Genomic DNA, 26,323 nt, shown 5'->3' on the forward strand with positions numbered 1-26,323 from the left:
GAACGAATTAACTCGGAATAGATGGGTAGGATGAACGTTCAGTGCATTGATTTTCATCTATCTTGCGCTCCACCTTAAGCGCATTTTGCGTTGGAGGTGACGCGTATAGGGGACAGAAAAGGAAAGCTCACAGTACAGAAGCGCTTCGGTAAGCGGGCCGTGCATCACCTCATTTTGACTCTTCTTCCTAACTGAACCTATGACCGCTCTAGATCGCATTTCGCCCGCCGGAGAAAAACAGAAACTGAGCGAATTGATGACCGCCGAGCACGGTGAGAAAGGTGGAGGCAGCCTTCGGCGTGCCGTTCCTCTTCAGCGGTCCGCGAGAGGTCATCGCGGGCAGCCATCCACGCTCCCCTTGGGCAGTGGGGCAAAACTCCTGCGGTCTCTCCCGCGGCAGTGCCCTGCCTCTCCCTTCCCCGCGGCGACCACATCTCGTGCACCCAGAGTCGTCGAAGAAGCCAGAGGCAATAGCCAGTGGCAGCGCTCCTCGCCATGCACGTCCTACCGCGCCATGGTGGCGCCTAATCGATCGGTCCAACGACTGGGTGGCGACCGGAGCGTAACCTGACGTTCTCGCGGGTGGCCCATATCGCGGGAAGAGAATTAAGAGCAACGAAAACAAAGAGAGGCACCTTCCTTGGCCCTCTCTCCACTCGCTGACAGCGCTGGGCGTAGTGATAGGCGAAATGCAGTGCAATCGACGCGTGCTGCTGCCGCTGCTGCTATCGGGTGTCGGCCCTCAGTTGGAAGGCGTTGCTCTATTTTCTTTGCAGCGACTCGCGTTCTCGGTGCGTGAGGAGAAAGGAAGATCTGACGCCGGCTATCCCAGATATAGGGCGCCGGGCTCACGTCCACTGAAGTCACTTTTCACGTTACTAACGTCGGACCAATCGGGCGACGCTTTTAGTCCGTGTGCTTCTTGTTCTCGGTGTCCGCACATTTCTCCCGGTGGTGTTCCTGAAGTAAAGCAGGGAAAATAACTGTATCTCGCGTCGCGTACAGCGTAGACTGCTTACCTTTACAAGCGCAGCGCGGGAGTATCTAAAATGTCCCGTTTTAACATCCCCTAGTAATCTCTATCTTGACCTTGTTCGCTTTGGATCAAATATTCCGGTTGTGCACCGTGTTTTCCTCGGGGTCTATTGCTTGGGTCATATCAGCTTCGCTCATTTGTACAGACACAAAAACATACCCTGAGCCCTTAGTGGAGGCCTTTCTCCGCTTGCCTTCGGAAAGTGTGAACTGCATAGATACCTCGTGAATGGCATGCATAGCGCATGCCTTGATGATTTACGACTTCTGAGTTTCTACTTGATTACGTAACTTTCTCAGCGATTGCCGTCAGTTTTATCTGTACTAAGGTTGTCCGTTGCGGAATCCTGTAATTTCATTTTGCTTGTCTCACCATAGCAATTTTGTTTTGTTTTCAGAGCTACGGCTTCGGAAAATCCCAGTTGGCATTAGAACGCATGTTATAGGATACCTTGAGTTTGTAGACGGATACATGTTGTTCCGCGCTTATCACAAGTTCTTTTTTGTTTTCGTTTTCTTGCATATGTCCTTGTCAGACCCGCCTGCATTTAATGCCCATTTAAGAAATTTTCAAACTCCTCTTCAGCAGCCAAAGTGCTACTTTTGTATTCAAAGTCGATCGTAGTCGATCATGTCTTCATGAACTATGTGACAATAGGGATGGCCTGAGCAGCCTCTCAAGCTGCTGAGGCTTTTAACTGGGCTAGTAGGTTGCTGCTTCCAGACATTTCACTAGCGCAAAATGTCACAGACAAGAAAGTAAGAACATGACGGACGTTATTTGCGTGTTGCTTTCTCTAAATCAGCTTGCGACTCGCAGTGACCGAACAGCTCCTCTCTGACTTTACTGTCATATGTTTTGTCATTTTGATTTGATTACGCATTCTATTGAGCATTTACGTAACTGAACCTACGCAGAACATATTGCTGCATATTTCTGAATGCACGGAGGCCCGAGAGCCAGAGCATGGGAAAAGGTCGTAGAGGAATAAATTTGCAACTTATCTTTGCCAACTTTTGCGTAGATTCAGGAACGCCTGAACTTGAGAAACGTTCTTGCATCAGTGCTGAAAACCCCACCCCTTGTTCTGGTCTACGTGTCATCTTCGCACTGCATTTGAGAGTGGTACATTGTTTATTACTAAATATTGATTGATGAGGCGAAGGCTATCAAGCTCACCGTTGTTATGTACGTTAGTTTGAATGTGGCAGGCTTACTCGACTTTTGAAGAACTGTTATTGCATATAAAATACACCAAAATTTAAAAAAGACATTCGGAGGTAAATAGATTTGGTTTGTTGAGTTTCACGTTCCAAAGCGACTCAGGCTATGAGAGACGCCGTATTGGAGGGCTCCGGAAATTTCGACCACCTGTGGTTCTTTAACGTGCACTTACATCGCACAGCACACGGGCGCCTTGCTTTTCGCGGAGGTAAATAAACTTGAGGAAATGACGCAGTCTCGTGCCTTTCATTATGCATTAAGACAATTTTACTCTAGAATCCTGGGAGGCTTTGTTCTGCGGCCCAGACCCTAGCGTCCAGCAGGCCATCATCAGTCAAGCCCTCGCGGATGATGTGTCCCAAGGGATTCCGGGCGACGGCTAAGGGCAACGGGGGAGATGGACTTCTCTCTTGGCTTTCATCGACTGGTGTCACAAAAAAGTTGCTTCTCTCTCTCTCTCTCTTTTACATAAAAACCTGGAGGTAATTGGTTTCCAACCCCGTTCCGTAGTCCTTAAAACGAACAGTACGTTCAAAAAGAGAAAGAAAATTTGTAAACCAAGACTCCGTATAATAAATTACTCATATTGCTTGCCCGTAGAACTGACGTCGTGGGATTAATTACGTTGACACTCAGAGATAGCAGTTGCGTTTTCACAGGCATAGAGTAACGGCATTATCAAAGTTGCGAAATTCCTATACAGCGGTATAGTACGTTATTCAAGGGTGATTGCTGCCACTTGTGTGCCCCATTTCTAAAATTACGGTATTATTTCACAGTTCAGACCTCAAAATCAATGATATACTAAACTGAAACGCCTATGCGACTGTTACGCCTAGTCTGTAGCCGACCAATCGTGGACATTTAGACTACTTCGCAACTGAAACAAGGTGCTGTTTTTTAACTCCCGCAGAAATCTCGATGCTCTAACGTTTCTACATGTCTCCTTGACGCGATTCAAATGAGGCCTTCAGAGCTAGTATCGATGCTGTGGCCTCCAACCGAAAGAGAGAGGCTTAGTTGTTGACGTTTAATTGCTGACAGAAATGAAGGCCGGCTTAAGAAAGCACTAAATGATTGGTCTAGTTCTGCAGCGTTAACTGCGTTTTTTATCTTCTTTTTTTTTTTTTTTTGTGCCACTGTCTTTTTCTAATGTTCTTATCGAGAGCTTTACGGACGTTGTGCAGCGGCATTTTCAACACCTCGTGAAATTTCACGGAAAGCGCAGAGTTCGCATACGTACACTTAAGGTAGCGGAACACGAGCCTTTAAAGTATATATCCTTGGGTCTCGTAGGCCGTCCTATAGTGGACCGGGCCGCTGCACTGGCTGCGGGCATTCCCGCATGCCTGTGACGACTGTGCGCGTCGATGGTGAATTGGGGAGAAACAAAAGCCCGCCGACACACCCCGCCGACTTTCCTCGCCGGGAGCGGAGTCGTGAGACCGACTGCTGCGCGTGCAAGCGAGACACTGACCCAGAGCATTCCCCTGGGTCACTGCTGCGGCCCGCTTGTCTTGATCGCCGGCCGCGGTCAGCACCGCGTCACTGCTGCCGAACACGCGTACCCTGGAAGCAGCCGAACGTCGGCGGGGCCAAAGAAATTGGCCATCGATCACGAACGGCCGCTGTCTGGTGTGACGACGTGATAAGAGTCGTGCGTGTTTTCTGCCATGGTGCTGAGCGTTCCAGCGGAGCTCCGTCTCCGGTCTGCCCGAAAATAAGCCGAGTCCTTTCCTTTTCGATATCGTCGACCCAGTTAGTCCATCTAGAAAGAGGTAAGGAAGCACCATGGCCCTGCAGGTGCGGGCTTTGGAGAGATCGCGTCAATTCCCCGATCCTGTGCGGTGGCTCGTCTCCACGTGCGTGAGGTTCCGATGGACGTGCACACTGCCCCTTCGCGTTCGCTTTCCTCGCGCCGAGGGGAAGAGAAAGTGTTGTCATTCAATCAAATCGTCCAAGCGTACAACACGGTTTCCCCATAGCGTGCCGCTCTCGGCAGACTCTTGTCTCGTTTTGTTAGAGGCTGCCCCTCAGAAATATGACTGATATTTTAAACCACTTTAAAGGGCAACTCCGGTGGTTTTTTCATCATTTTGTGTTTTTAATTGAATTACATTCCTCGGCACGTCCTGACTCCAACACAAAAAACCGTGTTCCAAAATTCCAATTAGAAGTATTTTTAAAAAAGAAAAACAGCAAATCGAAACCGAAACTGATTTCACGGCCAGAAACGACGTCACATTTGACGAAATGGTGACGTCACACTCAGTATTAGAAAAACCCTCGTACGTGCGTTGGATGGTGAAAATAAAGTATGGAAATCATGCCGCACTGCGTAAAATGTCTGAGGTAGTTCAATATAAACCTCACAATTTCATAATCACGCGGGAAGTAGACATTAACGCCTGTATACTGTTTGTGACGTCAGAAACTCAGTGTTGCCCGCAGAAATGCTCTCAACTTAAGCCATGAAAACGGCATATTTTAAAGCCGTATTGCGCGTGAACGGATTATCGTACGGCACTCAAATTTTGTAGAATGCGTCAGGACGGAGAGAAGAACCTGTGGTTAAAGTTTCACTACAATATTCGAATGTCAAAAAACCCCCGGAGTTGTCCTTTAAGCATTTCCAACCTCGTAAACAGGAAAATAAAAATACTGTTCGAAGTCACCCCCTTTCCGCCTACTATTCAGCTTGCGGAACACTAACTGGTGTTGAAAATAATGACGACAGCAATGGGGATGAACGGAGGTAACAAACGTGTGGACGAACGTGAGAAATGGTCTCTACGTGTGGTTACCATTGGGACTGAATCCATATTGGGTGGGGGTTGGTGGTGAAAATATTGGGAGTCATTTTTCTAGTTCACCATTATTTTTCTTGCAGCTGCAATTTACGATTTGCTTACATTCAAGGCATAAAGATGACAATAAAGTCATGCGTGTGTTTTTTTTTTTTTTCCTCGCTTACACTGCGGACGCCTTCTCCCTCTTTTGTCTTCCTTTTAAAGCCTTTCTAGGCTCATGGAACGAAATCCCGTGCGCGGGATTTGTGCGTGCGATCTGTCATATTCCGCGAGATGTGTTTTTCTTGTCTAGCGTTCCTGCCATCTGCAATCCCACGCTTGAATGCGCGCCAAGGACCGCGACGCAACAGGAGCGATGATGTACAGTCCAAAGTCACACTTGTCGGAGAAAGTGTGACGGATACTGCGCCTTTCTTTTCCTGTAAACCAGTTATGATTATATGTAGCACTGCAACGAACACCGATAAGAGGCAAACGATGAGAGACAAATGATATAGGAGAGGAAGGGTAGGCTTTCGCCTTTCCCGTCTTAAGATACATCTAAGAGACCCTCTTATAGTTTTTATTATTATTTATTAAGAAAGCCAGAAATCGGCTACGATTTATTTGTCAACTGCGCAGGAGAAGGCGAGCGTTTTATTTCAATGCCCGTTAAGCAACCACAAATGGCGTCACATATCGGACTCAAGCTCTCTGTGCAGAATTTTTTTAACACAATAGTACTAAGTGTCCCATGTTGCAGAAAATACTGCGTCGTCGTCGTCGGCATCAGCGTCGTTTGGACATGAGCGAAAAATGCCGATAGAAAATTACAATCAAAAGCAAGTAAAATACGTTCGGATTGACGCCAGATTCCCTAGGGAGGTTCTTTTTACCAAAACAAAGTAAATGAGCCGGAAATAAAGCAGGGTTCATTTTAGTAGGCGTTGAAACCGAACCCAGTACCTTATGATAGCAAGAGGTCTAGGCATACCACGCGTAGGCTACGAAGGTTCGCTGATTGAAGCTGAATTAAGGTGGACTTAGTGAATGCGCGATGCGAATGGGAAAAGCTTCCCCAAAGTTTTTTTACACTACTTACGTGACTTGAAGAAAGAACAAATTAATACTACTAGTACTATCTTGGCAAGCAGTATTTCATTTACACTGTACTGTGGAGGTTGTGGAGCAGGCTAATGACTTAGTTTGCAACATTGCACCCGTGTCTATGCCGTGTGAGTAAACCACGATGTTCTACGTTTCAAATTTCTCGATTTCAGCGGCCACTCTTTGCGACAGGAAAAGAAAGACCATTCACAAATGAAAAAAAGCGCAGGAGATAAATGCAGCGACTGCAGTATATACTGAGCTAATAGAGTTATGTATCTTTGTCATATCTCAAGAAATCGATCGTGAGTATCCGAGGCATTCAAATGGGCGGCGTGTTGTACGGACAGTCTTCTTAGTTAATTGAGCAAGTGTTGGTCTGTTTTGGCCCCTGGGCATAGCAAACCTCCAATCTGTGGCTTCACCATGTATTGTGCCATTCGTGCAATCGTGAATAAGAGATTACAAAATGAGGCCGTTATTTACAAGTACGAAATGATGTAACCAGGCGCTGTAAATATGGTCTTTCGCAAGTTAAATGTGTTTTTGAGAATGTTGTCCATGATTTTTCTAACACCGCTATCTAACTAGGGCAGAGAACGAGAGGAGACGCATAAACGGCGCTTAATAGTAAACCGAATTTTATCGGAAGTAAATTTATACCAGAACCAAACCCGCACATATGCGCATCATTCACATATATATGTGCTTATAAAAAAGAAAACCTCTCCCAAGATATCATCATCATCATCATCAGCCTGATTATACCCACTGCAGGGTGAAGGCCTCTCCCATATTTCTCCACTTAACCCGGTTCTGTGCTAGCTGCATCCACTTGACCCCTGCGAACTTCTTAATCTCATCCGCCCACCTAACTTTCTGCCGCCCCCTGCTACGCTTTCCTTCCCTTGGAATCCAGTTTGTTACCCTCAGCGACCATCGGTTATCCTCTCTTCGCACTACATGTCCTGCCCATGTCCATTTCTTCTTCTTAATTTCCACTAGAATGTCGGTAACTTGAGTTTTTTCTATGACCCACTCTGCACGCTTTCTATCTCTTAATGTTACCCCTACCATTTTTCGTTCCATAGCCCTCTGGGTTGTCCTCAACTTGAGTAGAACTCTCTTAGTTAGCCTCCACGTTTCAGCCCCATAGGTGAGTACAGGCAAGATGCAACTGTTGTATACTTTCCTCTTGAGCGATACCGGTAAGCTGCTAGTCATAACCTGCGAGTGCTTGCCAAATGCGCTCCATCACAATCTTATTCTTCTTGTTATTTCCTTTTCATGGTCCGGATCTGCGGTTACTACCTGTCCTAAGTAGACATATTCGCCTACTACTTCCAGTATTTCGCTAACCTAATGTAAACTGCTGTAATGTAATGCAAACCCAAGATATACGTGAAGTTATCGCCGAACCCATATCCTTTGTAACGAGTGCTCATTTCCCTATAAGTTGACGTCACATATGGCTTACTGACGCATATTATGAAAGGCCTCGGCAACCTCCCTGGTGAGACGATCGTTATGAACAAACAACACTTCCGTATCAACAAAAAATGGCATTCAATTGTCACGTGAAACAATGCTTAGATAGATTTACTGCCTTCTTCTGCAAACAATTGACATGCTTCATGAGCCGGGCGTTACATAGGAATACACAGTCCCGTCGGGCCTATAGACCGCAGAGCAGAGGGATCTGATGGGCTATGCCTATCGCACGTGGAGCATCGTGCATGGACATACGTTCGCGCGTACAAAGCCATTCACCTGCACTTGTCAACACACGAACGTCGAAACCAGGCGTGGCAGGTTGCTGGTGCTTTGCTTACGTCCATACCTTGCGTAGTTTCCGGTTTTGGATTGTAAAAGGATGCGCGCAAAATCGGCAAGGCAAGGAGAACTATTTTCATTATTCATACGTGCACAGAGATGAGTACACTACATCAGACTTCAGACAGAGCGTTCGAGGTCCCCTACTCATAGTTTTATTGCGAAAGCAATACTACGCCAGGTCTAACCGCTCGTCGCTGGTTGCCGTGTCTGGGTCCGTGGCCCCTCATAAAAAAATCAGCCTGCCATGACGTTTGGATTCATGTTAACCCTATGCCACGGGCAGGAGCTGCCAACTCTGGTCGCTCCTTTCATACTGGTGGGTGATATCAGAATCAGCCTGCCAGAACCGTTTGCATTCTCGTTATCACTGCGACACGCAGGCACGTAGGGCAATAATGTAGCAGGCAAAAGAAGCTACCGCCGTTGCTTTCGCAATTCAACTAGGGTTAACCAGAGCTAAACCACAACTAATTTTTTTGATCGCCGAAGCGTCGATAACTTTGGAGCTATACAAGCGCAGAGCAAGTGCAGTTCTTTTTTGGTGCATTTGTGTTGAAGAATGTGCGCAACTAAATAAGACGTGCGGTGTACTGCTACAGTCACGTTCACAGGCGTTGCTTTAAGAGCAGTGTTTTTTTTCTGCTGAGGCAGATGTGCAAATATAGCACTCTACTGGTTTTTTGTAGCGAAAGCTACATTGGCCACGAACAAGGAGTTTCACGTGGCGGGAGGCACAGAGCTGTTGCCTAGCGACCGCCGCAGCTGGCGGACGCCGCGCGCTCGCCGCGCCATCTGGCCATCAGGAAGCGACCAGAAGATGTCTCGTCTTTAATGCAACATAGCTAGATATAGTGAGTAGCGCACCTTAATTCTCCTCTAACGTGAGGATGATAGTAGTGATGATGATAGGCTAGTCAGCGCCGCATGTCGGGCGGGCGTATACTCATCATTGGACAGGATTGGATTGGACTAAATTAGATTGGACTGAACTGGATTGAACTCGATTGAACTGGTTTAGACTGTACAGGTTTGAATTCAATTGTACAGGATTGGTTGGATTGTATTTCACTGAAATGAACTGTACTTGATTGAATTAGTTTGGATTGGATTAGATTAGACTGGATTTGAGTGGATTACACTGGATTGGATGGGATTAGATTGGATTGGAAAGAAGTAGGCATCCCAGCGCCAGGCACACATGCTTTCGCTACGTATATCCTGGCCTAGCTGAGCTAAGCAACGGCCAATTTTTTACTTTTTCGTGCTTGACGAGACCATTAGACACGAACGAAACATGTTGGTTATTTTGTAGCTAGAGGCCTATTATGCGGACTACTTACAAGACAAAAAAGAAAAGGGGGAAATTTCAGTGCCTCACTAAAAACCCGACTTGAAAACCGCTGCGTCTTTTCCATGGGATCTGAATTAGACTGGAGATGGCAAGGAGTCGATAAGACTATGTGTATGTCTAATCCGCTGAGCGCTATCAGGAACGCCGCTAATGTCGAGCAGTGGCTGAAGTGCATTGCTTCTCATCAGCTTGTGTACGTGCGGAAAGTTGACTTCGCAATTAAGCTGTCCATTAGCGCGCGAGGACCGCGGTGACAGCAGGTCTTCGTGGACCGTACGCCGCAGTGCCAGTCACAGGAGGATGTAAGCGAAAGTCGCTGGTATAGAGTGCAGGAATTTCTGCAGCTGTGCAAGCAAAATCAACTGCGGTGAACTCTTACCGACGCAGTCCATATTCTGAAATCAAGTGTACTTTCACTTCTGGCAAGTTATCGGGGTGTGCAAGTTCTTGCTAAAGCAATGAAGTACAGAAACCACAAGAATGGGCTATTATTATCTTGTTTCCTTTTCTTCTTGTTTCCGTTTCGTTCAATTCCCCCAACGTGATCAATAAAACTTGAAACGAAACGAGTATTGAAATGTTTGCTTGTTGTTCAACAATCACACTGCGTATTGTGGTTTACCTGTTTGTTTACTTTTTATTTTGTTTATTATCCATTTCGTTGACTGCACTCAAAAGTAAGAGAAAAAGAAACGAATGTATGCGTTCGTGTTACACCGGAAGGGCCGCTACCGATGGCTTATTTGCGGATTACGGGTAAGGAGAAAAGTATATAGAGCATGTTGTTGCCTTCTCATATTCTTCACGCGTTGCCTAAATCAGACAGGTAGCTAGGGTATATACGCAGGCTGGTAGTGGACGCTGCTGCGCTTTCTCGTAAGAATACCATTTTAAAACTTGCGAGAGATTCGTCGGTGCGATCTGTGACGGTGGATTGCACAGCAAAGCGGCATTAATACTAGTAAGTGACGATTATTCAACTGCAGTCAACAAAGCAACTTCTTATTTTTAATTGAAGACTGTAAACAGAGCCTGAGGCTAGTTTTCACTTTTTTCTCAATCAGCAGTCTGCTCTGAACTGATGAACATCACAAATACGCATTCGTATGCTCGTTTAGTTGGCTTTGCAGCAATGCATATTTATAGGATGGCATTGCTGCGCCTGGTATTTTTACCGAAATCGAGTTAACTTATTATACGTCATCAGATACGCGAACTGCTTCTGTATTTGATGCATAAAAAATGCGAGAGACTCCATCTTATAAATCTGCCGTGAGAGAAAGCCAACCCAACCAACTTTCAAATGCATATTTTTGACTTCAGAAAGTCCCGGCCACAATGGCCGGCAGAAAATGCAAAATAAACTAGTCTCATCGACGGGAATTCATTAGTAATTAGTAGACACTGCCATTGACCATGAACAAGAGAGTGGGTTCTTGTTGAATAGATAGTTTCTGTAAGCTACCAGAACTACATCAATGGAATATAATAATTGGTTCACAGGAAGGGAAAGGCGCAGTACCTGTCACACTTGTTTCTGTGGACACCTGAACTGCGCCAAAAGGGAAGGGAGGAAGGTGGGTGTGAAAGTGGACAGGAGAGAAAGAGGAGCCGGTAGTGGAGGGCTACGGAGTAATTTCGGCCACCTGGGGATCTTTAACGTACGCTGACATCGCACAGCACACGGACGCCTCTTCGTTTCGCCTCAAATGCTCATTTTTGTAAGGCCGAGAGGAATCGCTACACAGGACTGTACCTGCGTAACTTTTTCCTCTTCAGAACAATTCAGGAATTACCGGCCGTCACTTCTTTAATTGCTGTGCAGCTAGTGTAATACGTGGACGATGAATGCAGGGACACCGGGTTGGCCTCCAACAGCGTACTTACGCGTCGTGAATGGGTCACGCTGCCTTCGCATGCACTAAATGTCGACTTTGTAAGATTTTGTCGAGTTGAGATGTCGAGTTTGTAAGCTTCCAAAAGTTTATTCCGGCGCGTCCCCTCTCTCCGCCCGAACGAAAGAAAGAGGGAGGAGAGATGTGTCTAAATATCAATCTAACGCGGCTCATGCATCGTTGCGCGTAGATCGCTGAACTGCTTCTTGAGGTGGCACTCTTTAGAAATTCTATATGCGCAAAAGCTGTGGCCGTATCTGTTTTCTGTAGCAAGTAACGCGAAGTGTTGCTCCTGTTGTATTCAGTGAGGTCTCGGTCGCTTTAACTAACTAGTCGATCTCCGTTTGCCCTCGCAGCGTGTCCAGGACGTCGGTCGTGTAACTGCGGAAGTGCTGTCCTCGCTATACGAGCCTTTCACCTCCGTCCGGACAGTCCTGCTTCGGCAAGCCACCGAAGTCTGCTCTTGCAAGTATTTCGGCGACGTGCATCGGTTCAGGAGCCACTTCTTGGAGCCCATCGCCCATCTGCTGCAGCTCGTGAAAACCGAGGTCAGTAAACGTTTCCCTCAAAGTGCATTTTGCTATAGACCCTTTACAGCGCGAGCGCATGGGCGCTGCCATATTTGATCATGTGACCCTTCCGCCATCGCTGGCCTTCGGGCCTTCTGGTTTGAGGCTTTCGGCGCGCTAGTACTCGGCTGCACGGTGCGGCGTACCCGCTATCGCTGGGGACAACCAGCTTGTAGACAGCCGAAAAACTTCCTGTGAATGCTCATAGTGTGTGTGTAGGTGCTAAAAAAGGTTTAATTTAACCATGTATTTCATTTATTGCATCCTCCTAACTATCTGCATTGGCTAGACGTTTCGACAAACCGTCAGCCGTCGACTCATTTTTTTTTAATTTTTTTTTGACCAATACCCTCTCTAGCGCTCTCAGTGGAAAACATTTTCTGTAAAACTGAATAGATTACAAACTGATTGTCCCCTCAAACTTTTTTTTTTTTTTTAATTTTCTTGCGCAAAGGGCGAACGCATGCTCAGACTATGCTGGCTGAGACGCATTATGAATGTTCATTTAACATTGTGCACAATACTTACTGCTCAATATGGACGCGCGTGTAATCCCCGACAATTGATAAGATATAATTTTATCTCCTGTAAACGTCCTGGCTTCAAAAGACTATTACGCTGCTTGAAGGCCGCATCAGGCGCTCAGCGGCGTTCACCTGCGCTCGGGCGAAGGTGACTGAAAACTGCACCGGAATTCAGAACGCACAGTACGCAGCCCAAGCAAGCGGGGATATAAAAAAAAATCTTATCATGGTAAATTTCATCATTGGCCCGTGCATTAGTTTCATAAAAGCAGCAGTTATTACATGTATTTTAGCAGTACTTGTCTAATTAAAGTTTGGTTTTGTTTGTGCGGTGTTACGTCCCAAAGCGACTCAGGCTATGAGTGGAGGACTGCGGAAATTCCCATCCCTTGGTGTTCTTTAATGTGCACTGATATCGCACAAAACACGGTCGCCTGGGTTTTTGGCTCCAGCGAAAAGCAGCCGCCGAGGCCGAGATTCGATCCCGCATATCCTAGGGAATAGCACCTAATTAAAGTAAACAGATTCACTTACATGCCCAAACTAACTTTCCTTCTCTGCGCATTCAATTCGTATAACTGCATAGACATTAATAGCAACGTCAAGGTACCTCTTAACGCCCTGCGAAAAAAACTCGGTAGCAGTGCAAAGACTCAATATCCAATTCCTGAGAAAACGTCAGGGTCGTTCTCGCATTCCCATGGCTACTGCCTGTGCTAAGACGAGCTGGGGCGTGAGGTATAGCCATTCTCTGCAATTCACAGGCGCTTTCTTGTCCCAGAAAGGGACATGAATTCGTGATACATCTCCCAGAAAAAAGGTTGCCTAGGCCATGATGTGCACCTTATGTAGAAAGCGTCTTCTGTTCTTCCGCCAATAAACAACAGGGTCATTAGCTCTACTTCCTCGCAGAATACTTCGATAATACACATGACACCTGCATCAAAGCAGCGCTGTTTAAAAGTCAGCTGGTATTCTTACACAAGATACACAGCAGCAGTTAGCACTGCGCGCCGATGCGTTCAGAAGACCAGCAATGACGGCCGTCCTAGTGGCGCCACCTGTTAGGGAAGAGTTGAACTACTCGCTGTAAACGGTCTATAGATTCAACTGATCCGCCTGCATCAAATTAGTAATGTCGACATGTGCCGCCTCCGGCCGGCCACCAGAAAGGTTAACACCGTGATTGGCGTGGGAAAGATCCGGGCGTACACTCGGTAATGTATGCAGCGCTTTTCTTTTCTCTACTGCGATTGGACCGTGAATGACCTGATGAAAACTGGCGTCAGCAAAACGGGTTGATGGAAGCGGGTTCGTACAGCGACGTGTCTTAGCTTTTTGTGCTCAAGCATTTCTGGCGTAGCATGATGGATTTTGCCCATGTCCGGATTCCGGTTCCATCCACCTAACCTACTATTGCTATGGCAAAGATCAAGCCTCGCTTTGCTGTAATAGGGTTATTGTATAGCCTCGACAGTTGGGCACCAAAGTCACTGTCGAGGCTAAATTCTGCCTAATTAGCAGCAATTAAACCTGCTTCAAGCACAACTTAGGAAATGAAACCTGAACGCGTCTAACTGAGCGTGTTAAGCATCGTCAGGCCTAATAAGCATATACTTAAACCTAATTAGGTTTGTAAATGCACTGTTACTTTAGTATGTTGCTGTCAACATACATTGACCGTAATTACACCTTCAAAATACAATTAATCTTGATTAGGCTTAACTAAACTTAATAGACCTAGCTAGTGCGAAAGCACTTCTAGCTTCGGGAGTAAAAATTGCACTTCGCTCTCCCTAAACCATTTTTTACCCATGTCCGGATTCCGGCTTGCATCCACCTAACCGACTATTGGTATGACAAAGATCAAGTCTTGCTTTGCTGTATAGGGTTATACTATGACTTGGCACTGATAGGGCATGCAAAATCACTGTCAAGGCTTTCACATTAATTAAATCTGTTTAATGCACAGCTCATGAAACGAGATCCGAACACGTCTAACTGAGCGAATTAGGCTTTGTTACGCCTGACAGACCTATAGCTAAGCCTTATTAAGTTTGTAAAATCACATTACATAAGTAGTACGTTGCTGTCTGAACATAAATTGGTCGTAATTACTCCTTCACAAATATAATTAATCTTGATAAGGCTTAACTAAACCGAATAGACCTAACTAGTGCGGAAGCACTTCAACAATTGCACTTCGCTGCCTAAAACACTCATTTTTTGCCCTGATGCGACTGGCGGGCGAACTATTGAGAAGTTGCTTCACGAAGAACTTGCCACAAGTTTGTTGAAGAAAAGCTTTTCATTCGGTGCTCGGATTTTGATCTACCGCGAGAATAGTTTAGCGTAGCGCCTTTAGCGTAAGCTTTACTAATGAACTTAACTAGAAGATGGCAAGCGAAGCTGAATCGAGCAAGAGCGCGAAGCAGCACCGTTTTTAGCTCAATGCATATATTAGAGTGCACAAGGCCGAGTAATCAGTTAATAACTATGGAATAGATACAGCTAAGTTGCTATGGTTGAAACTTGCTCATCAGCGTCTCCGCGAAACCGCCGATGCGAAATATTGCTGCGGTCGCTCTCTGTTTCTCAGGTTGGCTCTTCGAAAAAGCACCGTCGCCTTTTCTCTCTTGCGCTTTTGTACAAGCAGGCGTAGGCAGCTAATGTCCAAGTCTCATGCTTCGAAATTTAAAGCCCTCGAACGGCATTCGATGCATTACATGTGAAAGCATTTGAAAGCGCCCCGCGAATACACATGGGCACGGCTATAGAAATCAAACGCGGCCTTCCTTTTGGAATGACGAAGTGGGGCGTTTTGCTTGTGAGAGGGGCCCTTGGTCACAGCTGGAAAACAAAACAAAGCAGATATGCACAATAACAGTGAAACATATCGACCGGTGTGATCGATAGGTATCGAAACATTTTCAATGTCTGGCACTGAGAAGGCATCTTCGAGGTCCCCTCTGTATATCCCCGAAACTCATCGCAAGGCGCAAACGCCGAGGGGTTCCGAGATAAACGAGCGCGATTCGGTATTCGACTGTTGCTAGACAAGCCAGCAAGTAAGGGCACTCATTATTTCTTTTAACGCATGGGCCGTTACCGGGCCAGATAACAAATTTCTGCGCGTGCCCAATTGGCATAGTTCACAACGAGCACTCTTTCCCGCGGCGTTCGCGGGCGAGATCGAAATGCGCTACTCTTTGTTGCTGCAGCGTTTTCGCTGGCCGGTTGGCACGGGCGTGCGAGCAACGTTTGCGTGGCGATCCTTCTTCGAGGAAGGCTTGAGCGCAAAACTGGGCCGGGTCTCATTTCGTGGCCGGTTTCTTGCTTAGCGCGTCTTCCAGTGCGAGTTTTCGTTATGCAACGATTATATCGCGACTGATGGCAAGAAACAAACGAAATATAAATAATTTACTGGCAGCAACTTCGGGTCTGAATAAAGCTCGCAGCCTCGCGCACTTGTTTACATCAAGCATTTTTGTTCTGAATGAATCGTCTAGAATTTTAAGTGCGCCGAGGCAATTTCGCTTGGTCGATCGGTACGGTAGTTTTATTGCATACTAGCTTAAGTTCCCAGTATCTTCTCTGTCTAGTTTTCAGTCGAAAAGACGATGGAGCGAAATATAAAACTTGATGAATCGTGACATAAAACAATGCGTATGCTTCTTTTCGTTCCTTCTTTTTTTTTTCTAAGCAGTTTTGTTATTCATAAATGCACATTATCAATGCATTGGCAGAAGTATGTACTCGCGTGACGTGTTTGAAAGCTGTGATGCATCGCTCATAACGTAAATCTCGCAGCGAAAACTGAAGTGGTGGTAGCTCTTGTGATGGATGCAAAATCCACGCGGGGAACAGATTTAAATTTTGGGTTACGTGGCCAGCTGGAGCGGCTTAGCTGCAGCCCAGTTGGCGCAGGGGTTACGCTCCCTCGCGTAATCTTCAGTGGAGGCTCGTTCTGGTCATTATTTCTGCGCTCGACTAATCAGCTCCTAAGGTCGCTGATTACAATGAGGAAGCGGTCCCTTTCTCACTTTCTTGGATCTCCTGCAACGTTGCCGGTCCGCTAGCTGCGTTGGGGTACAGGGACCGGTGTATTTGTATAATTATAGACCCCTGGTACACGTTCGGTCAAGCTGCTCCCGTTTCGCTTTTTTCTTTTTCGCGCCGTTTCGTATAATGCCTGGCGCCGTGTCGTCTAAGGAGACCGCCGGTGTCCTGCTTCGCAGGATTGATCATCCTACTCCTCGCTGGACACCGTGCAGGCGTCTTCTGGCTCACAGCCGCTAATCAACTTCCTCGATTACTGCCGGCTTAGTGGCGCGCTTGCGGATATGGCGATTGAGGCTAGGAGCAGCAGCATGTCTTCCTTCGCGCCATTGTTCGGAACTTCCTATAGGCACGGTGTCATATCACTGCCGTATCGCCGCTGAGCTGTTCGCCTCCTGGCCGATTGCCCTGTTATTCATTACCGAAGCAGGAACTACCAAATCCTTAATGGAATAACGCTAAATATAAATTGCATTGCTCCGGCGCGTGTCGTCGTTCTCTGCCGATCGGCGCGTGGCCTAATTGAAATCGATACCCGGTTACGTCCTCCAATCGGACGCGGCAGTTTTATTCTTACGCTGGCCAAGTGATGTGGCGTGGCCGAGTTTTCCATTTTACTCTTTCTTTCTTTCGCAGAGAAAGTGGCATGTTCTGTCCCAGCTTCCATTACTTTTTTTTTTTTCGCGTTATTGGCACCAGTATTGATTGTAAAGTCATGATCTTGGTGTGCAGAAAACTTTCGCTCTGCTTTGGTGCACGCATTAGGATACACTCAGGCGAACAAGGGCAGTGCAACTCCGCCTACTGTACCACTCCGGTGACGTTTTTGTTTTATATATACATATATATACTCGGATCGAAAATAAATCTCAAGCCTATATTCTGGCCCCGCGGCGTGGTCAAGCAGACGGACGCTACCGGAGCTTACGCTGAGGCGTGTCTGTTCTGAGCTCAGTGTTTATTCTTGTTTCTTCTGTTCTCTGCTACCTTGCGAAGGCTACGAACTGCCTTCTGTATGAACGGAAGTGAAGGACACCCCCTCCAGAGAGGTTTCCAGCAAGGTGGACGAATTCTGAAGTAAGGAAACCGAGCCGAAAATCCCACGCACAGTTATGCTTAGCTCGGCGCTGCCGAGTGAGGCCCTGCCACGCATGTGTGGCATGAATTTTGCTTCGTCGGCAGCAGCCACGGGGCCACCTGCACCCTCCAAGTCAATACAAGTTCGGCGTCTACATACTCTCTCCCCCGACAGCATTTTCCCGGCGCTACGCGTCCTTTCACATGGATTGCTCCAGCGTCTCTGTGTCTCTAGCACTGCCTCAAGGAACGCTGCCCGTGGCACCAGTTGTCTTCCCTTCCAAGGCCATCCCTGCGGAATGCGTCTCTGCCACCTCAACAGACGCATCCCGTGAATACCCCTTCAAGTGCGCTCCAACAAACCCCAAAACAGTTACGCGTCACCGTCAAGCCTACATTCCACTTTGACATAACTGCCATCCCTTCCCGTTGTGTTCAACAACTGATCACATACTGGGCTCTTCAAACTACTGTGGATTTGTCATTCATCGCCATTCCAACACCATCACGGTGAACTTTCCTTCCCTAGCAACCGCTGAGAAAGTGTGCGCGGTTACGCGAAACCCCCTGGACTTGAGCAAGCACGTCCCTGTACAGATATATTTTGCATCTGGACCTGACACTGCGATGCATCGTCTACCATGTAAACAGCGCTAGCTCTCCTGAGCAAGTGAGAGCAAATACTTGTTGCTTAACACATGCTCCAAGCCTGACCTATGGGACACCGAGGCAGGTACCTCCTTACCCTTCAAGGCCCTCTGAAGCTACCAGACTACCTTACCAATTATGGTGCGACCCTCAGGCCGCAGTCCTTTCGTCCATGCCATATCTTCTGTTATCACTGCCATAAAGAAGAGCATATGCAAAATACCTGCCCCAATCCTGCAGCAGTGGTCGATATGGACGTGTCGCAGGCCTTTGTACCTTTTGCAAATCGCCAGGTCCCGCAATTCGTTCTTCCACTTGTCCAAAGAAGAGGGAAAGGAAGTTGAACAAGGCGTTTGGGAACACTGATGTCACCACAAGCAATCGCTTCGATGCTCTCGCATGTGATGAAAATGAATTCCTTCATCTTCCTACTCGTGTCTTCCCAACTCATAACGTGCCTTCTTAGCAACATTCATACGCAAAAGCTGCTGACTGCCGGCCAAGAAAGGCCATACCGACACGTAAATCCACAGACAACACAAATGACGACACCGCGCTAGATAATGTCAGCGCAGAGGCTGGTCGGCATTTAGAACTCACTAAGGGCGCAACCACGTAACGAAGCATCTCCGCAAAACAATGAGCCACATTTTGGCACCATGCAACGTCCCATTCAGTGTGCATAACCCGGCAGTAGATAAAATATGTTCGCTCATGAAGCAGCTAACCGCCCTGGTAGTTGCATCCCCTCTGGTGGTGCAATGGAACTGCCGAGGTTTTGCTAATAAGGGACCAGAAGTGAACATCCGCTGCGCGACGGCAAACTCAAGGCCTGGGCCTTCTTTTTTCAAGAGCACAATTCACTTCCTCGTTTTTCTGGTTTCTGCGCCATACCATACTCCTTCCATCCCTGATCGCCGGTGCACCGCTTCCTCCCTTCATCCAGGTAAATCTGCAATTTATGTTCATCATTCTGTCCCCCATACACCGATCAATTTTTTTCATTATGGTGTGACACTTGACAAGAGGTCGTTGACCTTCTTATTAAACCTGTACATACGCTACTGATTCTGGCATCTTTTTATGGTCGTCTAGGAACAGCATCTCCGCAATTACTGCTCGGGTGCCCCCCATTTTAAATGGCGGAGACTGCAACGGCGCTCACACTTCGTAGGATTGGATTCCTTCAGGGGTGCTCACATTCATGGCACCTTTCTGGATTATGCATTTCATCTTCTAAATTAACCGCAAACTTAAAACGTGCCGTCCGTATTCACCTAATTTGCCATGGTGGTTAGGCCCCGGCAACCCTCGTTGGGATATTGAACCAGGTACTTTGAGCAGCGACAACAGCCCTATCTGATCTTCATTATACCTTCGCGTCTGCGGAAAATACGCCGCAGCGTTCGTTTGACATCTTGGGACGCTGTTCGCTCATATAATCGGTTGTCTACATTGAATCCATCTATCGCTCCCTACACTTTCGGCTGTTTTGTCGGCTCACACATTCTCTACTACTGTAAATGAGGATGACCTGAACCAAGACATGCACCTTTTAAATCTCTGGGCTCTTCATCTCCAGGCGGATCGTTATGCTTCTCGTAACTCTGATGAACTTTCAGCTATTTCCGCTCTTCTTCGGGCTACTGCACGTGCGCGGCGCTACTCAAAACGACTTAGCAGGGAACGCTGGGCTGCATGGTGTGCACGCCCCTTCTATGCATAGGGCAATCGACGTCTTTGGCGGATATTGCACGCTATGGAACACCCTTCTTAAGTAGCTGATTACACCTGAAGCATTCGCCTGGCCCTGAATGTGGATGAAGTTTCATTTGCACAACAGGCAGCCCACCAGTTTTTCCCAAATCATGAATTTATTCCTACTCCAGTAAAACTGCCTACTCCTACTCCTTGTATTTCTACTCCTTCTCCGGTGTTATCAATGCCTGAGCCCTCTGATGAGATTACTACAGACTTCACTATGGCAGAATTGCTGGCCTCCATAGATGGCTCAAGACAAACACTGCCCCCGGACACGACGGCATACCTAATTCATTTTCGTAATTTTGGAAGGGTCTGTTTACAGTATCTGCTTGATACACTCAATGAGGTGTGGCATTCTTCCGGGAGAGTGGAATTCCAGGAAAGTAGAAACATTCTATCGTGGTTTCAATACCCAAATCAGGTCAACCGCCAGTTTCTCTAACGGCCCTCCGTCCTCTTTACCTTACGCCTACTGTCTGCAAGATTTACGAACACATTCTAGCAGCTCGCTAGTCATGGTGGTTGGAATCTAATGCTTGCTATCCAGAATATCAAATCAGGTTCGGTTCTCAAATTGGAACAAAAGACGGCCTTGCAGCTGTGGCTGCTGATGTATACTTAGCCATTCTCCCCAGAGTCATTTGGTTCGTACAGTGATCGCTACAGACATCACAAAGGCATATAAACACATCCTTCACTCTGCAATTCTTGGCACCATTCAGGATCTCGGTTTCCCGAATCGTTTTCTGCTTTCAATTCACTCCTTTTTAACGAACAGAACCTTTAGTATCCGTGTACATGGGAAGCCTTTTGGTCACTTTACCTCCAACCGCGGGATGCCCCAGCGTTCCGTCCTCGCTCCCACGTTATTTAACGTGGCTTTTATACCTCATGTCCGAGCCTTATAAAACATGCCTTCTATACGCGTTCTTGCGTATGCCGACGATGCGTCCGTACAACAGTCGGCGCTCCAGTACGCGTTGAATGTTTTAACATCTCGACTCCCTGCTTTGGGTCTGTCTATATCGTGTAATAAATCATGTTTCATTCGACAGAAGCAAGGCGCTCCTGTGCTGTGCGATGTATCAGTGCGCGTTAAAGAATCCAAGGTGGCCGAAATTTCCGGAGCCCTCCACTACAGCATCCCTCATAGCCTTAATTGCTTTGGGACGTTAAACCCTATAAACTAACGGATGTGTGAGGTGGTATTTGAAAGAATAACTTCGTCGCGCCACCATTAGAGCAGGATCATAGTAAACTTGCATGATATTCAATCGCTTGTGCAAATTAGTAACAATTTTAATATACCAGCCCTGTTTCGCTTTTTTGTCGCGAAAACAGACGTATACTCGCATGTCCCCCTTTAGTTGCAGCGAAATTTCTATTGCGCATTGCGCCAACGTACAAATAAATGAAATCCTTGGTCCTGATCTCTGTTCGAGTCATTGCATATACCAAGCCCTCCGGCCGTAACCCCGCCTCATTCCCATTTATTCATGCGGCGCAGTTACACGCCTACGCAGCCCCTTTTCCTGGCGCCTATGCACGTTTACCCAGGTCGCGCGCTACGCGCATTTCTTCGCGTAATGAAGACCAAGCCTGGCGGCCATGTATGCGTCCGTAGATTTCCGCTGCCCGAAGCGGGTTATATAAGCGCGCTTATGCCTTCGGGCTGGCCTCGCTCAAAGGTAAGCCGCTTCGATCCACTTTTCAGGCGCTCGCTTATAAAAACTGACGATTCACGGTCCACGCTTGCATTTTTCTCGTCGTCTTTTCAATGGCTCCTTTCTCGGTTTCGTATACTTGGAAGGCGTCGTGCCCTCTTCTATTTTTTCTCTTCTCACTCCAATATTTATCCGGAACTCAAGGCAAGGAAGCCAGCTGAATCTTGCCAGCGCGAATAAAATGGGTTCCGAGGCCCCCGTGTTTGTTGATACAGGCCTCGCCGGAAGGTGCAAGCGTGCGCGGTGGTGCTTGTCTGCAGCGCAAAAGGTTTTTGATTTTCGCATGTGCCCAGCCTCGTCAGCCCCCACTTCTGTGTTCTTGCCCCTTCCGCTTCTGCCCGTTGCTTTGGCCTTAACCCCTCCCCCTCGCCCCGAGCCTTTGTGCTTTTCTAGCGGCGACGCCCAAGGCTCTCCCGCGCTCGAGCTGATGTTCAGGGATGAGTAAACGCGAAGCCATCGGGGTTTTGCTAGCCGGGAACTGAAAACACAGACGCTTCTTAGCGACTCCATCGCATGGCGCGCTCCTCAATCCAGAACTTGCAGAGTTTACCAGCTGTGTAATATATATATATATATATATATATATATATATATATATATATATATATATATATAATATAATATAATATACACGGACATCCATGTATGTGACCGCGAGTCCATTGAGTGCAACGTAAACTCGTGACCAGAATGAGCGCGGGCGCAGGGTATTCCAAGCGAGAAGCGGCGACTTCCAGCGAGGAAAGCACCTCGGAAATCGCGTCCAGATAAAACACTCGTGTCAGTGACAAATGTTACCTGCAGGCTTATCGTATTGCTAGCATCCTAAAACAGCGCCGACTGCTCTCCGTTTATTAGATCAGATCTCTATTGTGGATGTCGCTAAGCGTGCCGACGCCTGTGTTAAATCGGTGGCGCCGTTGTCAGTGGAATGCTGGGACTTAGCGAGCTTAGCAGTGACCTGCGCATTGAACGCGAACTGCAATGGACGTGACTTCTGGTCGCAGACGCAACCGCGAAACGTCTCTGATCTCTTGGTTGCGGTCCCTTCCGACTTACTGCGTTGCAGTTGTTTCAGTAGCGAGGCACTAGCGGTAGCGCGAAAGCAAATAAATACCCAGAAGTGAATCCGCTCCGCCGCCACCCTTCGCTGTGATCCATCCTGTACGGCGATCATTTTTTCACTGGTCTTCAGATAAATTATTTAAGGCATTGTTGGCAGTGAGTAAATCATGCGGTTGGGAGGCTTTTGGCAACGGTGATTTTGGATTAATTCTAATAGTTAGGCTGCACCGAAGTCTCATACATGGTTGCCCCCAACGGAGCGTGCGATTGCCGCGCAAGTGACAAATGTTACCCTCGTGCTGAGCAGAACGCATGTGGAGAGCTTCGAGAATATGCAACAACTCTCCAGTTTTATGCGATAGCGAATACAGTTCGTTCGGTCGAAAACACGTCGCCGTATAACCCAGAATATTGAGAGAAACATGCCGGGAAGAAATGTGCGCTTGATTTCGTACCCGAATTGCGACGCAGTCTTTCTTTGTGCAGTGTTCAGGGTCATGTCCTACCATTTCGCTTCTCATTTCATATCCGTCTGCTGGTCAAAGTGGAAGCCAGTTTGCAACACGGATTCGAACAAACGACATATGTGCTTCCAGAGTGCGCTTTTTTTCAGCCAACTAAAGACGTTTAACTCTCTGCCAAGTTCTGTGCCATATTCGCGGTATAAAAAGCTGGTGTTAAAAGCGTTGTCGCGACGCGAAGCTTAAAGGTATACTGAATAAAAAAATTGCCGCCGAGATTTTCAGCGCAGATGGTAGCTATCGCATTGGGAGTGACCAAAACAATGCACTTTATGAACAGAAATGAGTGGAAAGTAAGTATTTTAATTAATATTTCTCAAATCGCTTCACCTAGCGGGCTCCTGTGAAAGCTCTTAGCATCCTCGATCGCCCGCACCAGTGCGCACCGGGGCGCCCTGGTGCGCACCATCTAACCTCGATCAACCGCACCAGTGCGCACCCGCTGTCCTCGAACACCGGAAGCGCCCCTTGCCGGGGCAGTTTTTCGTTGCCCCGTCACGCACCCAGAAAATCGGTGGTTCAACATCATCAGCATCATCATCACCCTGATTATACCCACTGCAAGACGAAGGCCTCTCCAGTATTTCTCCGCTTAACCCGGTTCTGTGCTAGCTGCATCCACTTGACCCCTGCGAACTTCTTAATCTCATCCGCCCACCTAACTTTCTGCCGCCCCCTGCTACGCTTTCCTTCCCTTGGAATCCAGTTTGTTACCCTAAGCGACCATCGGTTATCCTCTCTTCGCACTACATGTCCTGCCCATGTCCATTTCTTCTTCTTAATTTCCACTAGAATGTCGGTAACTTGAGTTATTTCTCTGACCCACTCTGCACGCTTTCTATCTCTTAATGTTACCCCTACCATTTTTCGTTCCATAGCCCTCTGGGTTGTCCTCAACTTAAGTAGAACTCTCTTGGTTAGCCTCCACGTTTCAGCCCCATAGGTGAGTACAGGCAAGATGCAACTGTTGTATACTTTCCTCTTGAGCGATACCGGTAAGCTGCTAGTCATAATCTGCGAGTGCTTGCCAAATGCGCTCCATCCCAATCTTATTCTTCTTGTTATTTCCTCGGTGGTTCGCAGGGGTGCAATCCCGGCAAGCACTGCGGGACGCCCGCTGCAGGGAAGCCGCTTTGCCCTGCTCGATGTGCTCGCGTCTGCACGCTGACTGACGCGATGGAGAAAAATAGTACGGATGGTTGCCGCAATCGATAAACTGCTGTCAAGATCATCTGGTTACGAAGACGAAATGACAATCGACCTGACACAGCGTAAACACGGTGAATGCCCGAAAGTCCACCAGTTTTTTTTGTTATCGGGCCGTTTATCTGGCGCCTCAACGATAGCGAGCGGCTTCAGGTACGGGGGCGGCGGAAGCGTGATCGCGGGACCATGACGTTCGTGAGGGTAGTTGTGACGTCACACCTGCCGGCTCACAGTCGGGAGTGCGCTGCTCCTGACCCGGCGGCCGCTCAGAAAACGTCAAAAATACAGCCATCCGCTCAAAACTAACCCGAATTATCTGTCTGTACCAGTGTAATCGTGTCTTAAGAATGCAATTGTGGTGCTTTCTCAATATTTTTGGATATTTGTTCAGTATACTTTTAAACGTCTCCCTATTTTTTTTTTTTTTTTTCACTATTATCACGCGGAGAAGCTCTGTAGTAAACGCTGCAACTGCAAGTGACAAGCGCTCTGTACGCATGATTGTGCTTTTACAAACTGCGATATCCTGCATAGGATACTTACCGACCGTCCGCTCGATGCTTCCGTGAAACCAATAAAGAAATGGATAGCTGTAGTACATGCAGGTGGGTGGGTGTGTGTGTGTGGGGGGGGGGGGGAGGTTATGCTGCGCCTCAGGTCTGGCGGATGCGGACATGCTTGGTAATAATGATATTAGTGGAAATGATTTGATTCAAGGATAGGTTTGGAGGCAACAAAAGTTGCTGAGGTACACCGCCTAAGAGGGCAGTCCGGCGCACTATAGGGAGGCGTACTACATAAAATTGTAGGAGATTAATCATGGCTTGAACCTAGTGATAGAGCGAGAACTTTGAGTGTTGCAGCGATAGCCCCTGTAACACCGCCTTTTGAATATATAGTTTTGCTGTAAGTTGGCTTTTGGAGAAAGGAAGGTGTAGTATAATTTTCGGTGAACACCACGGAATGGTACATGGTACGAAATGGCACAAGGGCACATTTTCATATTTTGTTCCTTAAATTTTAAATTCGTTTATAAAAAAGGAAAAGCGCAGTATCTTCCAGACTTCTCGCTGACACTTGACTGCGCCGTGAGGGAAGGCAGGAAGGTGGGAGTGAAAGCGGAAAGAGTAAGAGAGTCCTTAGTGGAGGGCTACGGAGTAATTTCGGCCACCTGAAGGCCTTTAACGTGCGCTGACATCGCACATCACAGGGTTGCCTCTCCGTTTAATTTAGGTTTTGAGGAAAGGAAAGGCGCAATGTACTTTTGGGTGGACACCTCGGAATCGTGGACCCCTACACTTAATCAGGTCAAGGTCAATTTTTCATTTTTTGGCGCAATATACGCACAGAAGAACAAGCGAGCGCCGCCGGCTCCGCGCGCCGCACGCGCGAAAGGAAGGGGACTGCTCCTTAAAGATCAGATGAAGGTCAAATTGAAGCACATGGGAAGAACGGTTCTACCTACCGTAGTGAAGGTTTCCCTTAAAAAGAAACTGGGTACACAAGCTCCATCTATGGCGCGACCGAGTTAATGGCTCCCGTACTCGTTCTTGTACACATACGCTTTGCAGGTCGCTTAATCATAAGTTCCTTAACTTTTTCACATTACTCATTATTATAAATCGTAAGCTGCCGCATTGTGTGAAAGACCACTGGACGTAGGCATAAAGCCTGACCAAGCCGCGCAAACGTACCTGCGTGGCCCAGCGGCAGCGTATTTGACTTGGGATCCAAGGGTACCTGAGCGTTCGGTTGATTTATGGGGTTCAACGTCCAAAAGCAACTCGGGTTATGAGAGACGTAGCAGTGGAGGGCTCCGGGAATTTCGACCGCCTGTGGACTGACATCGCACAGCACACGGGCGCCTTGCTTTTCGCCTCCATCGAAAAGCGGCCGCCAAGGCCGGGATTTGATCCCCCATTCCCGGA

The 26,323-nt window shown here is 47.5% G+C and overlaps 1 protein-coding gene across 2 annotated transcripts in view; it reads left to right on the forward strand.

The window, feature by feature from the left end:
- LOC146205910 (puratrophin-1-like) overlaps positions 1–26,323 on the forward strand; it is a 353,992-nt gene that overhangs the window by 24,852 nt on the left and 302,817 nt on the right. For both annotated transcript variants that reach the window (XM_084590570.1, XM_084590571.1), the window contains exon 2: positions 11,595–11,786. In XM_084590570.1, the coding sequence (XP_084446696.1) occupies positions 11,595–11,786 (192 nt within the window). The remainder of the gene's footprint in view (positions 1–11,594; positions 11,787–26,323) is intronic.

Source organism: Amblyomma maculatum, chromosome 1, assembly GCF_055883805.1.
Source record: "Amblyomma maculatum isolate TAMU_Amacu chromosome 1, ASM5588380v1, whole genome shotgun sequence".
Taxonomy (NCBI): domain Eukaryota; kingdom Metazoa; phylum Arthropoda; class Arachnida; order Ixodida; family Ixodidae; genus Amblyomma; species Amblyomma maculatum.